The sequence below is a fragment of the Palaemon carinicauda genome, chromosome 6, assembly GCF_036898095.1.
Source record: "Palaemon carinicauda isolate YSFRI2023 chromosome 6, ASM3689809v2, whole genome shotgun sequence".
Classification (NCBI taxonomy): domain Eukaryota; kingdom Metazoa; phylum Arthropoda; class Malacostraca; order Decapoda; family Palaemonidae; genus Palaemon; species Palaemon carinicauda.
Window position 1 is genome coordinate 67,225,411 of NC_090730.1, and position 24,000 is coordinate 67,249,410.

Sequence of the window (24,000 nt, forward strand, 5' to 3'; positions counted from 1 at the left end):
ACAAGGAGTACACAAGAATACTTAGGATAGTTTTCCAGAGGCTGATATTTAATGAAACTTATTATTATATGATCTCTTTATGAGAAAATCTTAGGACACTTCCACTGATGTTGGCAAGGATTCGCATTGAAAAAATTACACTTTCACTGTACTCCCCAAAATATTTCCTTTTTGAAAAATATTTCTTTGTAATTAAAAATAGACTAAATACATTCCAGACTGAACAAATGTAAAGCATTAATAACTACATTACAGTAGAGTACATCAAGCTAGCCTAACCATCAAGCCACAGTAATTAATGTTAGGTGCTTAATTTTTACTTTCCTTGTTAAAAGTGACAGTCTGATATTAATTCAGTTCCTGCCTGCTGCAGTCTATGAAAAATGGATATTGTTTTAATGATTCTACTCCTGCTCACTTAATCAAGGAAAAATGTTACATTATTAATGGGCAACCTTTGAGGAACTACTGCAGCATACTTAAAGCTTAAATGTTTAATTCTATATGTATGTACAGTAAAGTAAGTTAATTCATAATCAAATACACTACTTTCCTGTCTACTGCATATTAACATTGCATTAGAAATATCATCTAAATGGCTCTCAATCATAAATTGAATACTGCACAATGCAAATTACAGTAATATTTGCAGAAGGCTGCTAGTGGTTAGAAAAGGGCAGAATTTTTTTTCAAAAACTCATACTATATGAGTGCAAGATATTAGGCAGAGCAGTTCAACAATAGCTCAACTTTCAAAACAACTACAGGAGTGTACATTTACTGTTATTCTTCGTACATGTAAGCTTTACAACAAATAACTTCAGTTAGTGATTACAATATGCTATTCTGTATGTACAAATAAGCAGCCATGAACTACTTTTTGAGCTCTCGAAGTCAAGCGCCTCTATGAGAACCAGACTGCCACTTACGCAATTTTCAAAACTTGAGCAACTCGATTGAGGGTCTTCCTTTTTGCAGCGGTTGCTGTTGCGGGACTGAGCCCTTGGAGGAGTGAGTCTGGACAATTTCTCTGTAGGGCTCTTGGGTGAGGCTGGCGACTCCTGAGAGAGCTTTATAACCAAACAGAGATCGTGCAGGAAGCATTTCAACAAAAGAAATAAGGAGAACAACAAGTACAAGAAGCCAGTTTATTCCGTAGGACACCAAACCATTGAGTTCCACGCCCTGATGGGGTTAAAAATTAGTAACAAAAATATAAACAATAAATGAGACTAAAACTGTAGACCTTAGTGTATAAACCTCACACTGATAAGCAAGAAAATTGCAGTAAATTAATATCATAACATTCTAGACTTGATGCAATAAGCAATCACAACTGCCCATACTTTATTTAAGCATCCAATTCAAGAGATAAACCTACACCAATCCTAGTAAAACTACATACCATATGTTCTGATAAAAAACTCGCTATTAATCTTACAAAAATCAATATTGTACTAATTTATTCTATTGCAGCAATACTTTGCTAAGATTTTAATGATATATGCACATGAAAAAGCAGTCACAATCTTATTTTGGATATACCATACTAATTATGAACAACTTTACAGGACTTAGGAGAGGCTACTCAATACAAGTCACTAGTGTTAATAAATGATAAAAGCTTGAAGTAGTACACATGGCTTTTAAGTGAGAGCAATTTCCTTACCAGAATAACGTGCTATAACAAAGAACTTTCATGTCGCTTGAATATTTTTAAGTTTGGTTGTTTTCTTTACTGTACTGTCAATGAGGCTGCAGCCTGCTTATGATTTTGGAGGCCCTACCTACTGAAGTTGGTAAGATGCATAATCTAGCAATAATTTCTAACATGGTGAAAAAAACAAAAAATTAAGAACACATGATTTAACACTGCACAAATGGAACATGCACTAAAGGGATTTTGACGAAGGAAAAATCTATTTCTGGGGAGAGACCTGTGATGCCCGGTGAAAAGGGTCCTTCTTTACACTTTTCTAATATAAATCTTCCAAATATACTAGAGAAAGATAAAAGCATGGAATGCAGAGGTTACAACCCTCGCACGATCACCTTGTGGGTGTTGTGTATACAACAAGGGCATGTGAAAACCACTATTCACAGGCTGTCTTCCATTTAGATAATCCCTTCATCAAAGGGGAGGGCCGTGACAGGCCCTAGAGAATACAGTTGGACTACCCCACCGACACCTAATACTCGCGCCCTCCAGGTCATCCTTCTGTTTTGGATTTGCCCGCTAAGTCGTTATTTATTTTGTTAGGAAGATCCACTGGTATGAATGATGAGAGCATGGCAATTTATAATAGCAGTAATTTTTTCAAAAGAAAACTGTTCCATACTTTTATTTTCTTTACTTATTTCCTAAGAATTTTTGCATAAAAAAGAAGAAAAACTTTAATTCACAGTAATATCTAAACACCTTATATTGTAGTTCTGTGTCCTATTTACATAAAAAAGGATTAAGAGGAACAAAATACTATTTAGCTTAAATACATGTAATTTTGAAATTGTGATGTTTTCAGCAAAAAAACCTAGCTTGCTAAAGTGCCAATGTATATGGATACTTTTCAAACAAAGTATGTTTTTGTTATTTCTTCTAGCCAGAGTATTATTACTTTGAAACTCCCCTGATGTTCACATGGCTTCTTTTCCAGAAGCTTGTTTACTGACATTTACCCCTCCCCATTTATCAAAAATTTCCCCATTCCTTTCCTTTCAAAATGTACATGCTCCCAGTAAAGTAATGAAACAACATAATGGTTAATGACAAGTAGCACACGAACAGTTTCTTGTTCTCCAGTTTTTCCATCACTCCAGTGATATCAAAACATCCCCCTTCAAGACTGGGATAAGTGTTTATTGTATTTTAAGTTGTCTTTCCTGCTGAATTTGTTAACATTTCTGCCCATGGAAAATACAGTGTTTTAAATAACCTTTGTAAAGATTACATGTTATACCGTTGCTCTCAGGTAAAATATGATTCAAGTTCGTGTGTATGGAACAAGAGAGTACACACTGCACAGTGTTAGCATCTAAGTTGTAAAAAGAATGACTGCCATTTGAATCTCATAACAGCTGTGAAGAGCAAGTAATTTTTAGCTAAAGAGGGATTACACACGGAGAATATTTGCTTATTACAGAGTTCATAATGACATGATATGACAATACTCTCTTACCAACCAAGTTAATGATGAGCATTTATGAATCTTAACTTATTCAATTTCCTTTGTTATTCTAAGAATGCCAATGAGCCTTCTCTTGTGGGCTGTAAGCTTGACTTGCCTACCCGCGTGTTTACACTAAACTCACTTCCATAGTCATGTCTATATTATCATTATTATTATTAATTGCTAGGCTACAACCCTAGTTGAAAAAGCAGGATGCTATAATCCCAAGGGCTCCAACAGGGAAAATAGCCCAGTGAAGAAAGGAAATAAGGAAAGACAAGGGAAGTTTAAGGACAATAACTACATTAAAACAAATTTCATATATAAACTATAAAAACTTCAAAATAACAAGAGCAAGAGAAACAAGATAGAATAGTGTGTCTGACTGTACCCTCAAGCAAAAGATCTCTAACCCTAGACAGAGGAAGACCATGGTACAGAGGTTATGGCACTATCCAAGACTAGAGAACAATGGTTTGATTTTGGAGTGTCCTTCTCCTAGAAGAGCTGCTTACCATAACTAAAGTCTATCTTCTAAAACTATCAAGAGGAAAGTAGCCCCTGAACAATTACAGTGAAGTACAGTAGTTAACCTCTTGAAAGAAGAAGAATGTTTTGGTAATTTCAGTGTTGTCAAGTGTATGAGAAAAAAGGAGAATGTGTAAAGAATAAACCAGACTACAGTATTGTGTGTGTTTCAGCAAAGATTAAATGAGCCGTAACCCCAGAGAGGGATCCAATGTAGTACTGTCTGGCCAGTTAAAAGACCTAATAACTCTCTAGCGGTAGTAACTCAATGGGTGGCTAGACGATAGGATTTCCCCATTACCACATATCACAGGCTTGCGTTCTTTCTCCAACCCTGCTCCACGTCCTTCCCTCTGCCTCTGCTTCTATATAAGTTGGAGATGCTGTTACTCGAACATAGGTTATGCCCATGGGTCTCAACATATGTGCAGCATTAGCGTCAGTTGTGAAAAAGGAGTGTGTGCAAATATAAGTTCTGATAGGGATTTTTTCTATATACAGTAGTATATACCTCTCAATAACTTTGTTTCGTTAAATGCTTGACACTATTACGGTGTGCACAAGCATGGCTACTTGGCATAAATGTTCACTACTTCTGTTTGGTTGTAGTTTCTACCTGTACTGTAGTTTCATTTAATCTCTAAGTCTTCAATACTTCAAGATGTTTTGAATTTTATTATTATCATTATTATTATAACTAGATAGGCTACAATTCTAGTTGGTAAAGCAGGATGCTATGAGCCCACGGGCTGCAACTGGGAAAAATAATCAGTTACCTAACCTTTTATAGAATATAATGCCCTGTTCTGAGCCCACCATTACGGCTAATAACTGAAAACATTTAAATGCATGGATAACAGGCTAATTTACTCATGGCTGTTTGTACTGTATCATCAGAGGAAATGATCTCTAAATACTTTCCTTTGCAGTTAACTAATGTTTTATAAAGCTTTCTTGGAACAGAGAAGGCTAGGCTTGTTTATAGAGGGAATAATGAGAGTATTGTCCTACAAGCTTTGTCTTTACTATAGCCAAACCAGTTGAGCTTATGTTATATTGGGAATTTAATGACATACGTGTAACTCCTTTTAGGGTAGCTCAGAAATAGACAATGCTCAATTCAGATTAATATTTCAGGCATAACCTATCCATATTTAAACCCTAATGGGTCTGGTGGTACACAGTACCTCCCAGATTTGAAAACTTCTCACAGAGCCTAAAATTCTATACAGTATTTACTTGTGGCTATCTGAAGTACAACTAGCACACTCCTATATTTTTAGACTCCTAGATTTTGCGAAACTGAAGACTGAAATAGTAGCCTGAATCCTTATATTCCTCTTCTTGTTAAAAAAGTTGCCTCTAAACCTCTGCTTATCCATTACGTGCCCGAATGTTAATCTGTATATTTTGTTACTTCACTCATAAAATAAGTGCTTTCTCCTTCTATTACAGTACTGTTTTGTGGTTGGGATGACAAATCGTATGATTCACTTAAACTAATGGTTTTTATTATATAGTATATACTTCTCAATAACTTTGTTTAGTTGTGGATAAAAGTTGTTAAATGCTTAACACTATTCCTGCAAAAGCATGGCTACTTGGCATAAAGATTCACTACATGTGTTTGGTTGTAGATTCTCCTGCAGTTTCATTTAATCTCTGAGTCTTCAATATTTCAAGATATTTTGACTTGAGTATTATTATTAATATTATTACATAAGCTACAACTCTAGTTGGTAAAGCAGAATGCTATAGGCTCAAGGGCTCCAACTGGCTACTTGGCATAAAGATTCACTACATCTGTTTGGTTGAAGGAAAATAATCAGTTACTTAACCTTTTATAGAATATAATGCCCTATAATCCAAATAAACTACTTACAGTACATAGTCAATTTTGGCTATGTTTGATTAATTATATGTATCCCAAATTCAGAGAAAGATTGGCATTTCAAGTTGCTGTTTAGTGCATAAGCCTTTTACCCTACTACAGTAGTTGAATCACAGTCAATTTAATTCCAAAATTACAGTATGTTACCTCAACAAGGAACTTACAAATTATTTCAACAAAGAACTTATAGAGGTGGTGATGATGATTTGGGAAGGATGTATCAGGAGATGTGAGTTTTGTGATTAAGGTAGAGAACAGGTATTTGACTCAATAGTGGGACAGTTTCTGAGGGGCATTATTCCATTATTTTGGTCATGCTGTATATAAAGAGGTAGTCTAATTGATAAACCAGTTCCTCAGTGGGTTACCACAACTCATGCCAATCTATTGCTCTGGGTTTATTAGCAAGGCTATGCGCTGCAGTACGTGAATAATATTTTTTGGTGCTCTTATTGCGCATTCTCTGTTCCATGTGGGAGAAAAATGGTCTTTATTGCATATAAGGTACCTCTCTGGGAAGAATGTAGCATAGTCAAGCTAAAACTTTTATAGTAAATGAAAACTTCAACTAAACAAAAAAGAGAATAGTGCTCCCAAGTGGATGGGCACTACAATCATCAGTATGCCAAGAAATTGGAAAAGGTGGGGTCACCTATATGCATGTTTGCACCTTCACCGAGCAATGTCCCTACCACATAGAAAGCAATGACGCTTGTCATAATTGCAATTCATCGGGTTATGAGCCTACCATGTTGAGAACACTGTTTATCATTAGATTAGCAAAGTTAAACAACATTGGGTCTGATCATTACTCGGATAGATGACCGTCTCGGAACACTAGATGCTCTTAAAAAAAAATAGATAAAAGTGTTTTGTTACCTTGTTCTAGATTCCTTAGCATAAAAAGTAGATAACCAGCTCGCAACAGGAAAATCTAGATCTTTACACATTCCCTACTTTTAACATAATCTAGCAGGTGTGAAACAAATTTCAGGCTTTCTGTGAACCCAATGTTTAATAACCCTGTTCGGGACGCGAGGGAAATGATCCGCGGAACTGGACCATCTGGTGTCAAAGGGCACAAGAAGGTTACCATATTAATTATTCTGCTCAAACGACACATTCAAAGGGATTTCATACAAACACATACGTTTTACTTCTAGTCACAAGGGGACTTTCAATGAGATTCTCAAACCCAGGGTTTTTGCAACCATGAAGATTGTCCTTTATAGATCTAAAAGACAGTCTATCAAAGACAATATTTCATTTATTTTCAAGGGTGTCAATCTAAAATTGTGCCAATAAACTAAAACTAGCTAGGTTTACATTGTTAAAACTTTATTGGAGTCCTTTTGGGAAAAGAATTTCAAATCTCAGCCTTTATATGGTATAAGTTAGGTTAGGTTAGGTATAGACCAATGCTTAATTTGGTTCTCACACATCCAGGATTAAACATCTACTTTTCTGGCATTGTAACATATATTCAAGCATGTCAGTATTAAAATGCCACCAGGAAGGAGGTCAACTTATCAGGATAGGGATGTGGTTTTACCTTTATGTAATATGTTTAATTTTGAATGTTTGGGAAACTTTCACTCATACAGTAGATTTACCAGCTAAACACATAGGCTAATAAATAGCAAGCACTATCGTTTAAGGTGGGTTTTGGGAGCAAAAGATGATGGTCCGTTTTTAGCCTTTACTCAGAGCTAAATTATTTTAAGACTTGAGAATCAGTTGCAATTTCTTTTTTCCCTTCCTCTTATTAGAAATGGTTGCAAGTATTTCATCTAAAAACAGAGATGTTCAGTATATTTTGAAAAAACTATGGAGATCACAGAGAGTGCTCCTAATTGGCTATGTGGGATTAGAATTTTAATTTGTCCTTTGTCCAAGAATGCAGCATAATTTCTTGTTGAAGGTGTGGTAACAGAAACTCACCAAGTTTGGACCCAAATCTTATACAGTATAAGTGTTGAAGATTGAGCCCAGATATCAGGAGTAAACTTGTACCTCTTAATTTTTGTAGAGTACCAGTTTTGTGTTTGGCAGACATTATCTCGGAGAAACCTGACTTCCTTATCAAGATTATTGGTTTCTAGGTCCTATAGTGGATGCTGGTGATGTGGTCTTCTAAATTTATTTGTGCTTAATTAGGTTATACATTTGTTTTTGATCTTTCAAATACTGTTAGAAGAACAATCTTGAGTCCTATATTGCAAACTGTATTTTGAGAGGATTCCCATTAAATATAGACCAATTTAGTATAAAATTCTAATTATGTTATACATTTTAAATTATTTATTGACCTATCTCTTTTCTTCACTTCATCTGTGTGAGAGTCAGCAATATGAACATCAGGGGAGGTTCTTGAAATAAACATGCTGAAAATCAGTGGAGGTTCAAATGAGTAAACAGTTTTATACTTTTATACTCGTCTGATGTCCATATACATGCTTACCCTCCTCCCCCCTGATTTGTCATGTTGAAACTGAAGAACGGGAAAATGTTAGCATGCTGTTTACCATTCACAGCTAGATTGTTTCATCACTTTACTGAAGGCAAGCATCTTTTGATAAAATTTTTGGGTAAACCTTGATAAACTGAGCTTCTGGAAAAGAAGCAATATGAACACCAGGTGAGTATAGAAATATTCTTTTTCTATTATTTTCTATTGTTGCTGTGACTTATTTACCTATAGAATGTTTGCATATGGTAAGGAAATGTAGGCTAGGATTCTGAGGTTGCATAAGCAAGAGTTAATTTCCTAATTTGCATTTTCAGGTTATCCAAAATCCCCTTCGAGCTGTTAGTGGGAAGAAAAGGGGTTAGTACAATCTGCCTCTCCATTTTTTCCAATCCTAGAAATGGTTTCTTTCTTTAGGTATCTTACTTCATTTCATGAGTCTGTTGTCTTCTCACCTGCATGGTAAAATATTCTCTGATGGAGACTACAATTTTCACAACACCCGAGTGTTTCCATTCCACTCGTACTAATATGGAAGGTAATCAAGCTACCATTCTCTATATTACAAATACCAATTATATTCCTGATTTTAACAACTAAATATCCAATGTTCTTGATGTTTTATATTCATACAACACTGAGATAAGAAGCACCCTATCATTTTGACTGATGCATCGCTTCTTTAAAGCTTGAAACTTGAGTTTCTACCTTTTATGGACTTATGGTTAAAGATTTCTTGTTACCAGACAATATGGGCAGTCATTACTAAGGAGTCCAGTTTATTGACGTACTTGCTGTCAATTTGCATGATGATGATTATTATTATTATTAAAAGGGGGAGATTTACCAGCCGAAGAAGTCAAGCTCGAATCTTACAGAGCTGGCCTAAAGTGTGCATGTACTGGTGATACACTTCCTTAGTTATAAGACTTCAAAATAAATATGATTCCCATGTGAGGTCAGATCACAAAAAAAGAAAATACATGATCTACTGGAATTCTTATTAATTTAACTTGTAAATTTTCTCATTCTAATATTTAAAAAGAAATGGTTCTTAATCATCATCATCATAATCTCCTCCTACACCTATTGACGCAAAGGGCCTCAGTTAGATTTCGCCAGTCGTCTCTATCTTGAGGTTTTAAATCAATACTTCTCCATTCATCATCTCCTCCTTCATGTCTCATAGTCCTCACCCATGTAGGTCTGGGTCTTCCAACTCTTTTAGTGCCTTGTGGACCCCAGTCGAAAGTTTGGTGAACTAATCTCTCTTGGGGAGAGCAAAGAGCATGCTCAAACCATCTCCATCTGCCCCTCTCCATGATCTCATCCACATAACGCACTCGAGTAGTCTCAGTTATAGTTTCATTTCTAATGCTGTCCTGCCCTTTAACTCCCAATATTCTTCTGAGGGCTTTGTTCTCAAATCTACAGAATTGGATATTGTATCATTGTCATACCACAACTCATGTCCATACAGTAACACAGATCTCACTAAACTGATACAGTATATAGCCTAATTTTTGTGTGTGATTTCAGGCGATTTGATTTCCAAATTTCATTTAACCTATTTCATTTACCTAGTTAATTTTCATTTAACATATTTAACATATTTAATTAATGACATAATTCATTTAGAAAGCCATGTGTCAGATTCAATACCAATATATAAATCCTAAAATTCCTATGATAATGATTGATCATCTCATTCAAGTCTGCAATTAGATTATGGCAATAGAAACTGATATCCTTATGGGTTATTAATCATATGAGCAGCGTTCAAAGACTAATGCTATGAAATGTGACTCCAAACAATCTACAATTAAAGATATAGATTACTAAGAAAGGGCTCACAAGGCTAACAAAAACACAATATAGTATTACAGTAATTCTACAATAGCCACCAAATTTTTAAAGTATTACTGCAATGTGTCCTTCCTTCAGTGAAGAGAAAAACATGGATACTTTAAATATTACTATACCATAATTAGAAGTACATAAAAAAAATACTCTATTCACCCAAAGTGTTCTGAGAAGAAACTGGCTTCTTTACTTATTAGTTCTACCAATAGTCAATGGTCACATTGTGAATGTAAGTAAACATTCATTTCCATTAAATAGTTTTAGTAAAAAAAATATCACAAAATATAGATTACAAGCTATCAATATATTTTGAATGAAGAAATATTCTTACATTAATCATCACTAATACAGTAACACATGAATTACAAATACAGCACATTTTTTTCAATCCATCAAATGTCTTGCACGTTAAAGTTATAGGCTATATCAAATGTCCCATTGTATGAAACACTGGACCTAAATGCAGTTAAGAGAACACATTGTATCATGATACAAATGCACAAGTTTCCTTATTTCAATAACTGTACGTCATTAAAAACTACTCAAGCCAACAATAAAATATTTAATTTCACAACTCGGAAGCTTTTATTCAAGTTATAAAATGAATGTTCAAAATAACATCTCAAAGAGAGCATTATTAAGCATAGCTTGAAAGCTTAAAATCATTATGGTGATATGAGTAGTAATAGTAGTATTTATATTTATCATTATTATTGTTATTATCATCATTAAGTTGCTCAATCATATAGATATCAGTAACTAATTAATTGTGATTTCTAATGAACTTGCTGTAACCCATACAAATCTGATGCCGAGTAAACTTATTACGTAATCGGTAAAATCTATTACGATGTAGGAACTTTTGAATGCTGTCAGAAGGTACAAGAAGGGATATGTGGACTTTAGAAAGGAAGAAACAATTCTAAATGAGCCTTAATTCTGAAATTATGTTTTATCTTAGTAAATCCTTACAAAGATACTTACGAGGTGATTTTTGGGACAAGATTTTGTGAGGTATCACATGACAGCTATATAATACGGACCCAAGGTGGGTATATATAAGTCAAGTTTTACAGGAGCACACCTCTCTAGCCAGTTTTTGTAAAAACTACAACATCCTTCAAGAGATAAGTTTACTTTTAGCTATTGATACCTCTGTTCTCTGGTAAGTCTCATCTTGATAAGTAACTATTGTGTTTGACTTACTCAATAATATAACAGTCTAGTTGAGATTTTGTGTTTGAATTGCGTATGGTACTCAAGTGTTAATACAACTGTCTAAGCATAGTAGCATTTATTGTTTGAATTGTTTTCAAGAAACAAAATATTAAGATCTCAGTATAATTTATGTTTTGTCACTGTCTAATTACTAAGCCTAAACTTTTACATAATCTGATGATAATGATATTAAGTTGTGTATTAATCTGTTGATCGAAACCAATTGTATAATTTAGACCCATACTCTGCCTGTAGCAGCACATAAGCATCTTTTTTACTTCTGTAATAGAATAAGATACTTTTGAGATTTCTCACGATATAGCACAGACGAGTGTGGATCGATATGGAAAATATGTAGAGTAAAACCTGTTTAATACTGCTTTATTGCAATAGATGATATTTTTGTAAAAAGTGTACAGTACTGTATACAGTACTGTATATTCTTTTAAGATATTTAATAAGATATTTTTTGTAAGCCATCCATATTATTGAAACTTTTGACTTTTTGTATAAATCTGTTACCACCTTAAGTCAGGTCATTATTATTCTCAAAACTATTTAAGAACTCAAGTTAGAGAATCGCAGATAATTGATTCCATTTCAGATAATTGATAATCTTGATTGATTTTCTAGATTTAAAATCTAGAAAATCTAACAAAGGACAACAAGTCACTCCAATTCTTCTTATGCCCAAGAATACTATACATATAGTAATACCTCGGTTTACAGGTAACTTTGACTATGTTCATTTTGGTAAAAGTCCATTGTATTGGTCTGAGAGCAAAATTTTTTGTTCACTCAATTTTTTGTGGAAAAATACCAACAAAATTTGACGTGCTGTGCAAAAAAACAGTCATGTACCACCCATGCATTGTTCATGTCATTTTTAAAACAATTTGATTTGCCTTTGACCACAACCTCCCAGGCCAGATCTTAACTCTTTCCCTTTAACAGTGTTAAATTTTAAAGTTGTGCGCACGTGTTGTTTGTAGAATTGTGATGGCTATAGTTCACATCAAGTTTACAGTATACGGAAGAATCTAGACAATGATGATCAAGAAAGATGGAAGACGGAGAGGATACTTAAAGAGTCAAAAGAAGAAATTGTTGGGAAGCACAATAAGGTAGGCGTGGCAGACATGGCAAAATGTACAATCATACAACATCCACAATAAGCACAATTTTGAAGACAAAAGAAAAATAAAAGCAATTAATTCTGTGAAAAGAGTACTTTCTTTGACAAAACAACAGTCACATGTTTTAGATAATATCGATAGCTTACTTCTAATATGGATCAATGAGAAGTAGTTAGCAGGAGTAACGATAATGGAGAACATCATTTGTGAAAAAGGAAAGTTTTTGTATGCGGACCTTGTGAAGAGAGTAGCCGCGTATGTCAGCAGACAAAGAAAATTGAACATTCAAAGTGAGCCATGGCTGGTTTGAAAACTTGTCTTACATGCAGCAGCAACTGTGATGAGACTAGTCTTTTTTGTAAGATGCCTAGGAGGACCTTCATTACTGCAGAAAAATCGATTTACAGTAATAAGCTTATGACAGACTGTCTAACAAGAACATCCCACTCCAAGACTTGTTGCTGACCATCTTCTAGCCATTGAGGATGGCCTGATGGAGGAATTCAAGTTCATCAAGATCACGTTCCTGCTGCCCAATACCACTCAAATTTTCCAACCAATGAATCAGCAGGTAATCTCAAATTTTAAAACACTGTAAAACAATGTTCCAACAATGTTCAAAGGTCACCAAACGAACCGAGCTTACATTTTCAGCTGCCTCATAATAATTTATAAAGTCTGGGAACGGGTCACTAAGAAAAAAACACTATTCTGTATGAAGGAAACTGTGGCCTGAATGCATTGCAGAATGTGATTTTGATGGATTCGAACCCTTCCAGGAGAAGGCAGTTAACAACAAAATTGTGTCCCTGGGCACAATCTTGGATGTCTTGCTATGCCACCAAATTTTCAGGTAGCTGGTGCACTAGGTTAGGTTAGGTTAGATATAATAAGGCTAGGTTAGAATACACACATGCCATGTTTTTAATGACTTCTGGTCTTATAGGTCAACTTAAGAGGGGTGATTTATCCTAGGAGTGAAGGCCCCTATCCCTACTAAAGAGAAATGGTTTAGCCTCTCGGTGAATGCCTTACCTCCACCAATGTCAGGCAAGGACTTGGCATACAAAGTTAGGTAAGGATGCATCCCTATATTTTCAGTCACTTCTGGAGATCTAGGTCAATTCTTGGGAGAAGGGGTTAGAAAACAACCCACTGTACAATTGAGTTGCAATAAAATTTTATTGTGGGAGTACAGGTCCGTATTAGCAGTAGTTATTAGGAATATTACATACTTAATTTAGATGCATGGTCTGTACCTGCAGCCATGACCTGTTTATAGCTAAGAATTTTTGTAATACTTTCCTGTAGTGCTGGTGACGATAAGGGCGTTGTCTATTCTAGTTTAAATTTAAATTCTGCTCTCTAGTACAGGTTCCCCTCCACTTCTTCAAGTAGTAGGTTAGCAAAGGCACCAGCCACTCATTTTAATACTACCTCTAGAAAGTTATTGGGTCCTTTTAACTGGCCAAACAGAACTACATTGAGATCCTTCTGTAGTTACGGCTATATCTTTTTTATGTAAATGAAACTCTACTTACTAGTTTAAGGAATAAAATCTTGTTTACCATATGTCTGTCATTTCTCAAGTTATCACATGTTACACAAGTAGATTTTCATGAAGTAAACAGAAGTGCAACACAGCAACACTTATAAAAGACCTATTATTGAGGCCCACGTTTTACCGATCTTTACTGACTTTAGTCAGGGGGAGTAGTAAGTAGCAGCATTGCCCAGATATGAATACATCGACAACCTATACACATTGTACATACGGAAAGCTAAAAGTGAGGTTAGCACAACACATGATGTAACACCACCCCACATCATTAAATGATCGCCCTGTCCCCAGAATTCTCATTAAAAGTTATGTTAATTTTGGATGTGTGATCATTATCCATTGCCACAGCCTTTACAATGTTAATTATTTCTGTAATGCTACAATCTCACTGAAAGTCGAAGTTGTGAAAGTTGAAGTTTCCCAAAAAAGAAGTTAATACTGTACATCCCATTTTTCTACAGCCCTGAGTCACTGTTAAGATCCCAGTGCTTGGCCACTGTACACAAATTGCATACACCCATCCATCCTATTTTGTTAAGAAGTTAAACTGCCTTAAAATATTGAAAACCCAATCATGTCAATTGTATTATTATTATTACTAGCTAAGCTACAACCCAGTTGGAAAAGAAGGATGCTACAAGCCCAAGGACTCCAACAGAGAAAATAGCCCAGTGAAGAAAGGAAATAAGGAAATAAACTATATACGAGAAGTAACGAATGAGAAAATATAGAATATCTAAAAATATTCTAAGCTTTATCCTAAGATAGATTTAAAAAGATTCAATGGAATAGAAAGTATCAGTGATTATACCAGAAAAGGCCAATGTTACTACAACTTTGGCAAAATCTTCCTTTTACTGCAAGTGAATGATTTAAGGTATAAGAGTCCCACTTGATTTAGTTTACATATCTTATATACTGAAAACTGGCAAAAAGGATTAGATGATAGGATTCCTGTTTCTGACTTAAAAACCAAAGAGTTATAACTTTGTATACAATTAAAAAGCTATATGGACAATAAAAGGTAAAGGTGTGTGGTTTCAATTCTAGTATCAACTGAAGAGGTGCCCATCAGAACATCAGCCAGGCAAACCCAACCCCAACTGTGGTAACTAAACACAGCAGTATCCTCCCCAACAAACAGCTAAACTCAAGGTCCCGGCTGGAATAGATCTGCTGCTATGCAATTACTAGGCAATGCATTCCAACTGTACAAGCCAGAAGTACCTTCAGATGTAGAGATCAGAACTGTATTCAGATATCAAATTCTAGTCTTTGTAGTAGTTTCAATGCAGACAAAATATGTTATACAAAAATTATTTCTACTTTCTCTCATTAAAGCAAAGTCTGTGAGATGGGTTATAGAAGAATGAACATGGTATATAAATTTTTCTTCAAGTGCAAAGAAATGTAACCTGAACATTTATGTTCAGTATAGTAATATGCACTATACTTTCCTAAGCAAGCAACTTAGGCCATCCTTTTGAGGGTGAAAGTCTTGGAAAGATACTGATTTTAATGTTTCTTAAATGAAAGTTAGCTACAATTCCAACTGGTGATAGTTTCGATCCAGAGTGAATCAAAACACCAAAATGTATGAATGCATTTTGCTTACTGATTTAGATAGGAAAGTTCATATCTATAGAAATGTATGCTGACCTGTGAAACTTTTTAATACACAATATTGCTGTTTGAACAAAATCCGACACAAAAACTCAAAAATTTTCTTGCATCTTTAACATTTGACATCAGTCAATTCTATGACAAAGGTGAAAAAACCCTTATATAAAATACCTAAGTAACCAATTAAAAAATGTATAACACTCTTACAATAATAGCTGTCCTGCAGTTTAGAGTACTGTAATTACACTTTAAATATATAGTACAGTACTTTTCAACATAATTAAATGCTCTAAATGCATACCAAAGTATATAGATAGAAGATAAAAACAAATTATGCATTGGGGATTAATCCCAATGATTGTGTATGTTAGTTATTCACAAGGTTTATGTCACTCATTAACTGCAAAAAACGAGAGCTAGTTATATACTTATTTGTTGAAATCTTGGAGTAAAAGTAGGGTTCTTGTTACCTACTCATTATTTAATGTTTAACTCATTTATGTAGTTAACTAAAAAAGGTGACAAAATACTTGAAAATATTTTAACTTGTAATCAATGACTTTGGACAATTTTTAAATTCATATACCATCAAATGATTTAAAGATCATTTGTTTATAGCAAGTCTTTTTTTAATACAAGAACTTCAAAGACAAATTTCCAACCATTTAGGATTAAAACGTCGGTGAAAAAGAATTACCGGTATATTGCTTTTAAACACTAAACATACTGTACTCGTGCTTTACATTCCTTAAACAAAACGGTTCTCTTCCTAAATGTAAATAATGTATAGATCTGGTGTTACATCTCGCCTAATATCTTTTAACAATTACATATGAAAATCATACTAATCTACTACATCATGGTCTACAGTTTTAAAAATCTTATCCTATAAATAAAACCTGAACCACAAAATCACAAAAACCTAAATATAGATTTACAGTGCAACACAAAGCTCGTAAATAGAATATGGTAGGAATCAACCACATATAAGGTAGCTTCTTTCAGTAAAATAGGATAACTATATATGATTAGTAACTAGTCTTATATTAGAAGGATACAAATATAGTTTATCATAATACCACCAAGACACTCACTATTCACAAGTGACCAATTGAATAATGTTTCTGAAATACAAGTTCAAAACAAAATCAAAGGAAAACCAAATAAAAGACAATTTCTTGACTCACCTGAGAACCCCAAGCATAGCCTCCATTCTTCAGTTTGACAAGAGCACACTCTCCATGGATACTCTCAATAGATGCATCCGTATCCTCAATACTATCATGAAGATCATATAGTCCAGAATTACTAGCAGAATCATCTACGTGTCCAAGGCACTGTAAAAAGGAAAATAAAGTTGCAATGAGTTGGTCATGAAAAAATAGGAAGTTTTGAAAATATATATTTTTTCAATATACTGTCTGACACTTACAGCCTCAGGATTCATATATTATTTTATGCTTTAAATTATTAATACATAAATATACAGATACAGTCATATAAATTTCTATACCAATATTTATTTTTCTCTTTTTATCATTACATTCTGTTTAAGCATATCGTTTAGTGGAAACTTATGTACTTTTGGCTTGTCCCTCAAGAATGTTCACCCAATACAAGTACTGTACTGTGAAGATTAAGGCAATTCCAATGTGCATGTGAAAAATTAAATTTATGCTGATGAAAGTCTGAAAACCAAAGACAGCTTTAACACAGCATGACTCGCGTCTATTTCCTTCCAAACTACAACCCATTTTTTCAGTAACTTGCCTTCCTACAAAGCCTCCCAGACGAAGCATCATCTAGTGAAGCTAGTTCTTCATCAAATGTCCTCAAGGTTACTTCCTTCTCTCGCAAAACTGTCAGCTGGTCTTGAAGAACGGCATTTTCCTGCACAGAGATGTCATCAAATCCAGATGTACTTAACATTCAATCATGGTGGCTCATTATTTAGTTGCAATATACCATATTTTTTAAACATGAACATTTTACAAATCTAAGTTAAAATCATCTTATATTAGTTGTTTGAAATGTTCAAGTAGTAATTAAATTATAAAGTAAATGCAATGTACAGTACAATATTCATCAACCCATTCCTTCCTCTCATTTGACTACTTGTATTATTTTCTTATATTTAGACATGCGATACTCATATCTGAAAAAATTCTGCCAATATATTATTTCAATATGCAAAATTACAATATTGTTAACCTTAATTTCTGCCTAATGTACACAAACTACAAAGTAATAATCATCTTGACTATTTTTACTCAAGTCCTAGGGTCCAAGGTATGCCTCTCATTCTTTTAAACACCTTACTTACATGGTGCCTTTGGACAAGTCTATCTTTGCATTAGTGTTGATTAATGAAAGGAAACCAAGCAATATTAAGGACAACACCTCAGACCAGACTAAAAGGAGCTAACCATAAGAGAGAGAACCCGATGACTGTACCTGAGCCATACATGCCAACTGTATCTCCAGCTCCTCCCTCCTACGAACTTCTCCCATTCTCTCACTTTGGGATTCCTTCAAACGTTCCTTAAGTTCTTCGATCTTGGCCCTGGTTTCAAGTTCTTCCGTTGCTCGATCCTCCGAGGTCTTGAAAGGACATAGGGAATTAAGAAACTTTGTTAGAACTTCTCTATTACTGTACTCATATTACTAGAAAATGGAAATCTGAATATTCAGTCTCGCATTTTCTAATCCATACTAATAATGAAAAATTAATTTGCTTGGGATAAAAGTAAAAATGTAAGGTACATTATGTTACTTATTTCACTGTGGTAAATGTAACAAAAATCTAATTTTTCTACCAGATTAGGATCCTGGCTACCATGAATGTTGGAATGAACTTTTTAGTAAGTCATGGAAGTCCATTGAATGTTTAGATTTTCTTTTATTCATGCCTTTCCTTTCACACTTCATTTGCGTAATTAATTTCATACATGTACTTTCATTTTTTTTAAGAATGCAAAGTATATATATTAATTACCTTTTATTTTCACATTTCTTTTCATGACATTAGCAAGCATGATCTTTAAATTCTTAAAAAATTTATTTTATTTTTCAAGACTAGATGATAGATCATTCTAAGTCACTATGCAGGCGTTACCAATTATCGAGAAAACTTAACTCTAGAAATATGAAATCTAAGGGCATAGATTTTTAAACTGTAACAATAACAGACTTTAAAAAAAAGAAAAAAAAATTATATTTATACTCACCTGTTGTTCACAATGCTTCTCTGACATTTACCCTAGAGGCAAAAAATTAGTGTTTTCTTTCTTTTTAATAGACTTGAGCTGCTAGCATAGCATAGTATTGAGACAAAGTGGTGGTTAATGGCTTTAACCTCGGCATAACTCTCTTTGTTTTTTCAGTCCTGAAGTCAAAACTAAATTGCAACCTCCTCATATCACTAGGCATTAGGGAGGAGGGGAGGTGTATATGAGCATCAAGTGAGTTTATAAATATATCTCATAATTAAAATTCCACTTATTTCTAAGGAACTCCCCTGATGTTCATAATGCTAACTCAACAGCCTGATTGAGGTGGGTCAGTGAAGGAAAAGGACAGGAAATGTAGTCTTAAAATAGTAAACTTACTCTTAGTCTAGTACCATGGTAACCAAAACGTCACCTAAGTGTGTTATATCTCAAGCCTTCAGATTGTGTTCCCAAATACTACCTCAATTTCAAACTGTCCGCTTACATATTAAACAACATCGCCCATTTTCAAAAGAATAACTAATACTATAAATTGATTAAAGACGCAAAAGAAAATACTTCTCTATACTGTACTATATCCCAGCAGCTAATACTGTATATCAACTAAAGCCCGGCAATCTGATAAGAAAACAAGGTTTCTTAGGTTTCATTACGACAATGATTAGCAAAAACAGACTTGGAATGGCATTGAGCTGTAGCTAGGAATTTCTAGAGACGAATTCCTACATTAATTAGGAGATAGCTGCCTTTCTAATATCATTACCCCTAACCTTCAAGTCTTTTATCTGACTTTGATCCAATTCTATGCGACTCCCTGTAACTAAACCTTTTGAAAAATGACATATCATTTCTGGAAAGAGGACAATTCGACATACTAACTCTGCAAAACAAATTAATGACTTTTCCATAATATATTTAGTCATTCAAACAACATTTAACAGGTCTCACAGGACAAAGATATTATTATCTGATGTATCACTATTTTCCAAAGAGGCAATAGGAAAAAATTGAGACACCCTTCGTCTTAAAATAATTCTATGATCATAAAGTAGGGATATAGAGGTTAAATCATCTTTTCTACAACACATTCATTATATAAAAGAGCTTTTAGTTCACTAATGTGTTTAATGACGCTAAAGCTAACAGAAAATCTCTCTTAGTTGTGAGTTATTCAACAAAAACTTTCAAAGGTTCAAAATAACAACCCTTTGAATATTGAATTTTTTCTAGATTCCAATAAATTGTTCTGACAACTGAAGGTTTCTCAAAATTAATACAGTAGACCTAAATACCTGAAGCAGATAAATCAGTCAAGATGTTTGAGTAAGGTATTCAGCATAGATTTATAACCCCTTATAGCTGAAAAGGACACTTTCCTTTTATGAAATAAAATAACCCTATCAATCAAACTATAGTCAATTCTTTTTAGCGAGGCAGATATGCACAGACTCGCAGGGGTGCCCTTTTAGCTCTAAAAAGTTTCCTGATCGCAGATTGGTTGGACAAGATAATTCTAACCAATCAGGTAGCAGGAAACTTTTTCCAAGCTAAAAGGGCACCATGGCGAGTCTGTGCAAATGCGCCTCATTAAAAAATATTGAGTATAGTTATAGCTATTGACTCATTCCCTAATTTGCACCAATTGAAATAGACATTTCATTGGCTTTAACACATCAATAGTTGACTGCTACTTATAATGCAAGATCTAACACCTCAAAAATCCTTTGTCTCTGAGAATACGGTGGACAGTTTCCGTGCAGTTAGATGTAGAGCGATTGGGCTTAGGTACAATCACATAACTGGCTATCCGAAAAGATTGGTTTTGTAGTCTTTGAAGTCAAGTGTGAGCCAGTACAGTCGCCCAGCTGTGTGCAGAAACAAAACTAATTTCTCAGAGCTCAAATCATGGAGAAAGAAGGAAAAACGTTCAAATCTATATTCAACCAATACTATAACAGGCCATCCAACTAATATGATAAAGGATCTGGAACTGGTGAGTAAAACATTGTTATCTTTTTGTTGAATGATGTTGCAAGCTATGTCCAAGGTTGGTGTTCACCACTAATTCCAATTCTATACAGACACTAATGGATGCAAAAAACCCTCATTTGGAAGAACCGAGTTTGTGCTGCTTCACTTATGTGCTAGGATGTTTGATTTCCCTAGAATAAACCAACGTAAAAGAATCTCTCCTCTCAAATTCACCCAAGTCCAACCTGATTTCCAAGTTTCTGACTATAAGACAATGCTGTTGTGTTGTCTGAAAACACAGCCACATACTTTTTCATTACCAGGGACTCCTTGGCCTGAATGACTTGGAACACTACTAAAAGTTCCAGGCAATTGATATAAGGAGTCTAATCTTTCTCCGACTACTTCCCTGACAATGGAAATAATGTGGAGCTCCTTCTTGTGAAGCATCCCTGAACAAAATAGAGATGTCTTAAACGCTCACTTTTAAGGGCATTCCTAGTTTGGATAACCAAGGAGGATTGTTGCATCAATTCACGGTGTGATAATCAGATATCTAGAACCCTTACTTCTAAGGAAACATAGTAGGATAACCAAAGAGGATTGTTCATCAATTCAGCAGTTGAAGTTAGCTTTGCATCACTGGAATACAAATTGTGTCTAGCTCAAATACCCTGTTCCAATTCTAATTGAAAAGATATTTCAAAGCTCTCACCTTTAAGCGACCAAAGAAGCCATTGTCCCTAGCAGTCTCATCCACATCCAAACTAACAGCAGCATCACAAGCTTGAACTTTTCCAAAAAGAGAAAAAAAAACCTAAAAGGGAACTGTTGTTATCATCATTCCCAAATATAAGAAACCTCCGAGCCGAGATCAAAGAAAACTTCTCTTAAATGACCAGGACTCCCAACTTTTCCAACAACCTGAGTAACACCATCTTTTGAACCCAAATTATTTCCAACAGAGCATTAAAATATAGCTAGTTACTCTGGTACAAAAGAACTTGGTTTCATAGAAATCACATCCATTTCGAGATGGAGTCATATCCTGGTAATGACTTTGAGAGCTGTCTTGAGAACGAATCATAGGCAATTAAATTGGTAAACCTTTGAGACATTCACAAACCAGACTGTAAAAGGCGTTTCTATTGAAAACTTGGAGAAGACGTAAACCTATCAAGAATTAAAATGTCTAAAAATGGTCTCCAACCTCCTGATGCTTTGGGACTAAGAATAACCTACTGTACAACCCAAAGAATGGATCCAAGACCTTTTCTATCATACATCACTCCAGGAGTTTTGCAAAATCGAATTTCAAAACAAGGACCCTTTGATAAATTGCTTAGATAAGTTGGAAAAGGTACTGAGTCCTTGGAAAAGGTATTTGTTCCTTGGAAAACGGAGGACTAGAGGACAAAGGCATTCAATAGCCCTCTTTGACCAGAGACAGCACCTACATATTAGGATGAAAGGTTTACCATACCTGATATAAGTGGTAAATCTTTCCTCCTACAGAGATCTGTTGGGGAGACTGTTTAAGTTCAATGAGTCCTGTTGGCATTTCCCCTGGAATGCCTGCTAGAGCAAAATCTTATTGGTTTTTTTTTGAAGGCTCCCTTAGAGGAGAAAACTTTTTGAGATGCAGTTGCCAAAGTGCAATATTATTATTATTATTATTATTATTATTACTTACTAAGCTACAACCCAAGTTGGAAAAGCAGAATGCTATAAGCCTGAAGGCTCCAACAAGGAAAATAGCCTATTGAGGATAGAAACTAAGGAAAGGGATAGAACAGTGAGCCTGAGTGTACCCTCAAGCAAGAGAACGCTAACCCAAGACGGTGCATGACCATGGTATAGAGACTACAGCACTACCCTAGACTAGAGAACAATGGTTTGATTTTGGTCTCATAGAAGAACTGCTTACCATAGCTAAAAAGTCTCTTCCACTCTTACCAAAATACTCTTCCACTCTTACCAAAATACAGTGCAGTAGTTAACACCTTGAGTGAAGAAGAATTTTCTGTTATCTTAGTGTTGTTAGGTAGATGAAAAAAAAAAGAGGAGAATGTAAAGAATAGGCTAAACTATTCGGGGTATGTGTGGGCAAAGGAAAAATGAGCCATAACCAGAGAGGGATTCAATGTAGTACTATCTGGCCAGTCAAAGCACCCAGTAACACAAGCAGTGTTAACTCAACGAGAGGCTGTTGAATTAGCCAAACTACTATTTTTATGAAATATAGCACCCAAAATAGGGGTTAAAATCATAGTGCGTTTCTGGACACCAAACGCTATTCTAACCATACAGAAACACTCTTGTTCCCTACAGTTAACAGCAAAATTAACATAGGCTTCTTCAGCCTCTGAAAACCCTGCTGCAATAATTTCACCTAAAGAAGTTAGGTAATCCAAAACAAGATTAAGATCTTGATGACCTGCAAATTTGTCTTTCATTAGAGTGGAAATAATCCCTACTATAGAATCTGTAAGAGTGAATTCAAAGCATATCTACACCCCATTTTATTAGCAACAAACAGGATATCTTTAGTAAACCAGCTAAAAAACTGTATTTAAAGATTCTCTTTTGTTTATACTCAAATGATAGGTTCAAGAGTATGAACTAGATGTGGTTGAAGGACAACGTTTAGGCAACTGATTTACCATATAGATCCGATTACTCCTGTCGGAGAAATGGTTTTTAACATTAAATGCAAAGCCTAATTAGTAGCTTTTCTTTCCACTTAAATAATAATCAATCGGCACTAAAAATTTGGGAAAAGTGAAATAGAGTCATGAATAGATGACTTAGAAGAAAAAGCAACTTATTTGGATATTTTTCAGAAATAAAGTTCTCTAATGATTGAAAAGGAGATAACCCATAGGAGTCAAGCTCTTCCTCAGTATCATCCTCATTTTTTGCATTCATAGTTTGGCGAGTCCCCTAAAAAGGTAACTATAGGCTTTTTCCTCTTAGTTTACTTCTAATAGTAACCTTATGAATGCACCAAGCAAGTGACTCGCTTTCGCAGCTGAGGTATTGGCTGTACGTTAAGACCGCTAAGGAAAACTTGAAATGTACTAGTGACCAAACCTACATGGACCGATGCTCACTGCCATACAAGATACGATGCAACCCTTCAGCTCTGGCTGAAGCTTTAAATGTAGTTGTAAATGAGCATTTACTTCAGCAAGCAGAGGGGTATTAGGATTCAGGCAAACAGTTCAGTCTTCTATTATCACCCAATCCTGTGGTCGTAAAGAGCAGAACAGATCATATAAAAAAACAAAGGGTTTCGCAATATTGTAAATGGACCTGAAGTAATTCAAGAGTGTAAAGCTCGTG

The 24,000-nt window shown here is 34.7% G+C and overlaps 1 protein-coding gene across 7 annotated transcripts in view; it reads right to left on the bottom strand.

Annotated features, from left to right (window-relative positions):
* Window positions 1–24,000, bottom strand: part of LOC137642566 (rootletin-like) — a 272,520-nt gene that overhangs the window by 13,493 nt on the left and 235,027 nt on the right. For 4 of the 7 annotated variants that reach the window (XM_068375246.1, XM_068375248.1, XM_068375244.1 and 1 more), the window contains 4 exons: window positions 17,909–18,055; window positions 17,225–17,344; window positions 16,642–16,791; window positions 930–1,070 (listed from right to left, as the gene is read on the bottom strand). In XM_068375246.1, coding sequence (XP_068231347.1) covers window positions 930–1,070; window positions 16,642–16,791; window positions 17,225–17,344; window positions 17,909–18,055 — 558 coding nt within the window. The remainder of the gene's footprint in view (window positions 1–929; window positions 1,071–16,641; window positions 16,792–17,224; window positions 17,345–17,908; window positions 18,056–24,000) is intronic. The other 3 variants (XM_068375250.1, XM_068375249.1, XM_068375251.1) reach the window with 1 other exon arrangement.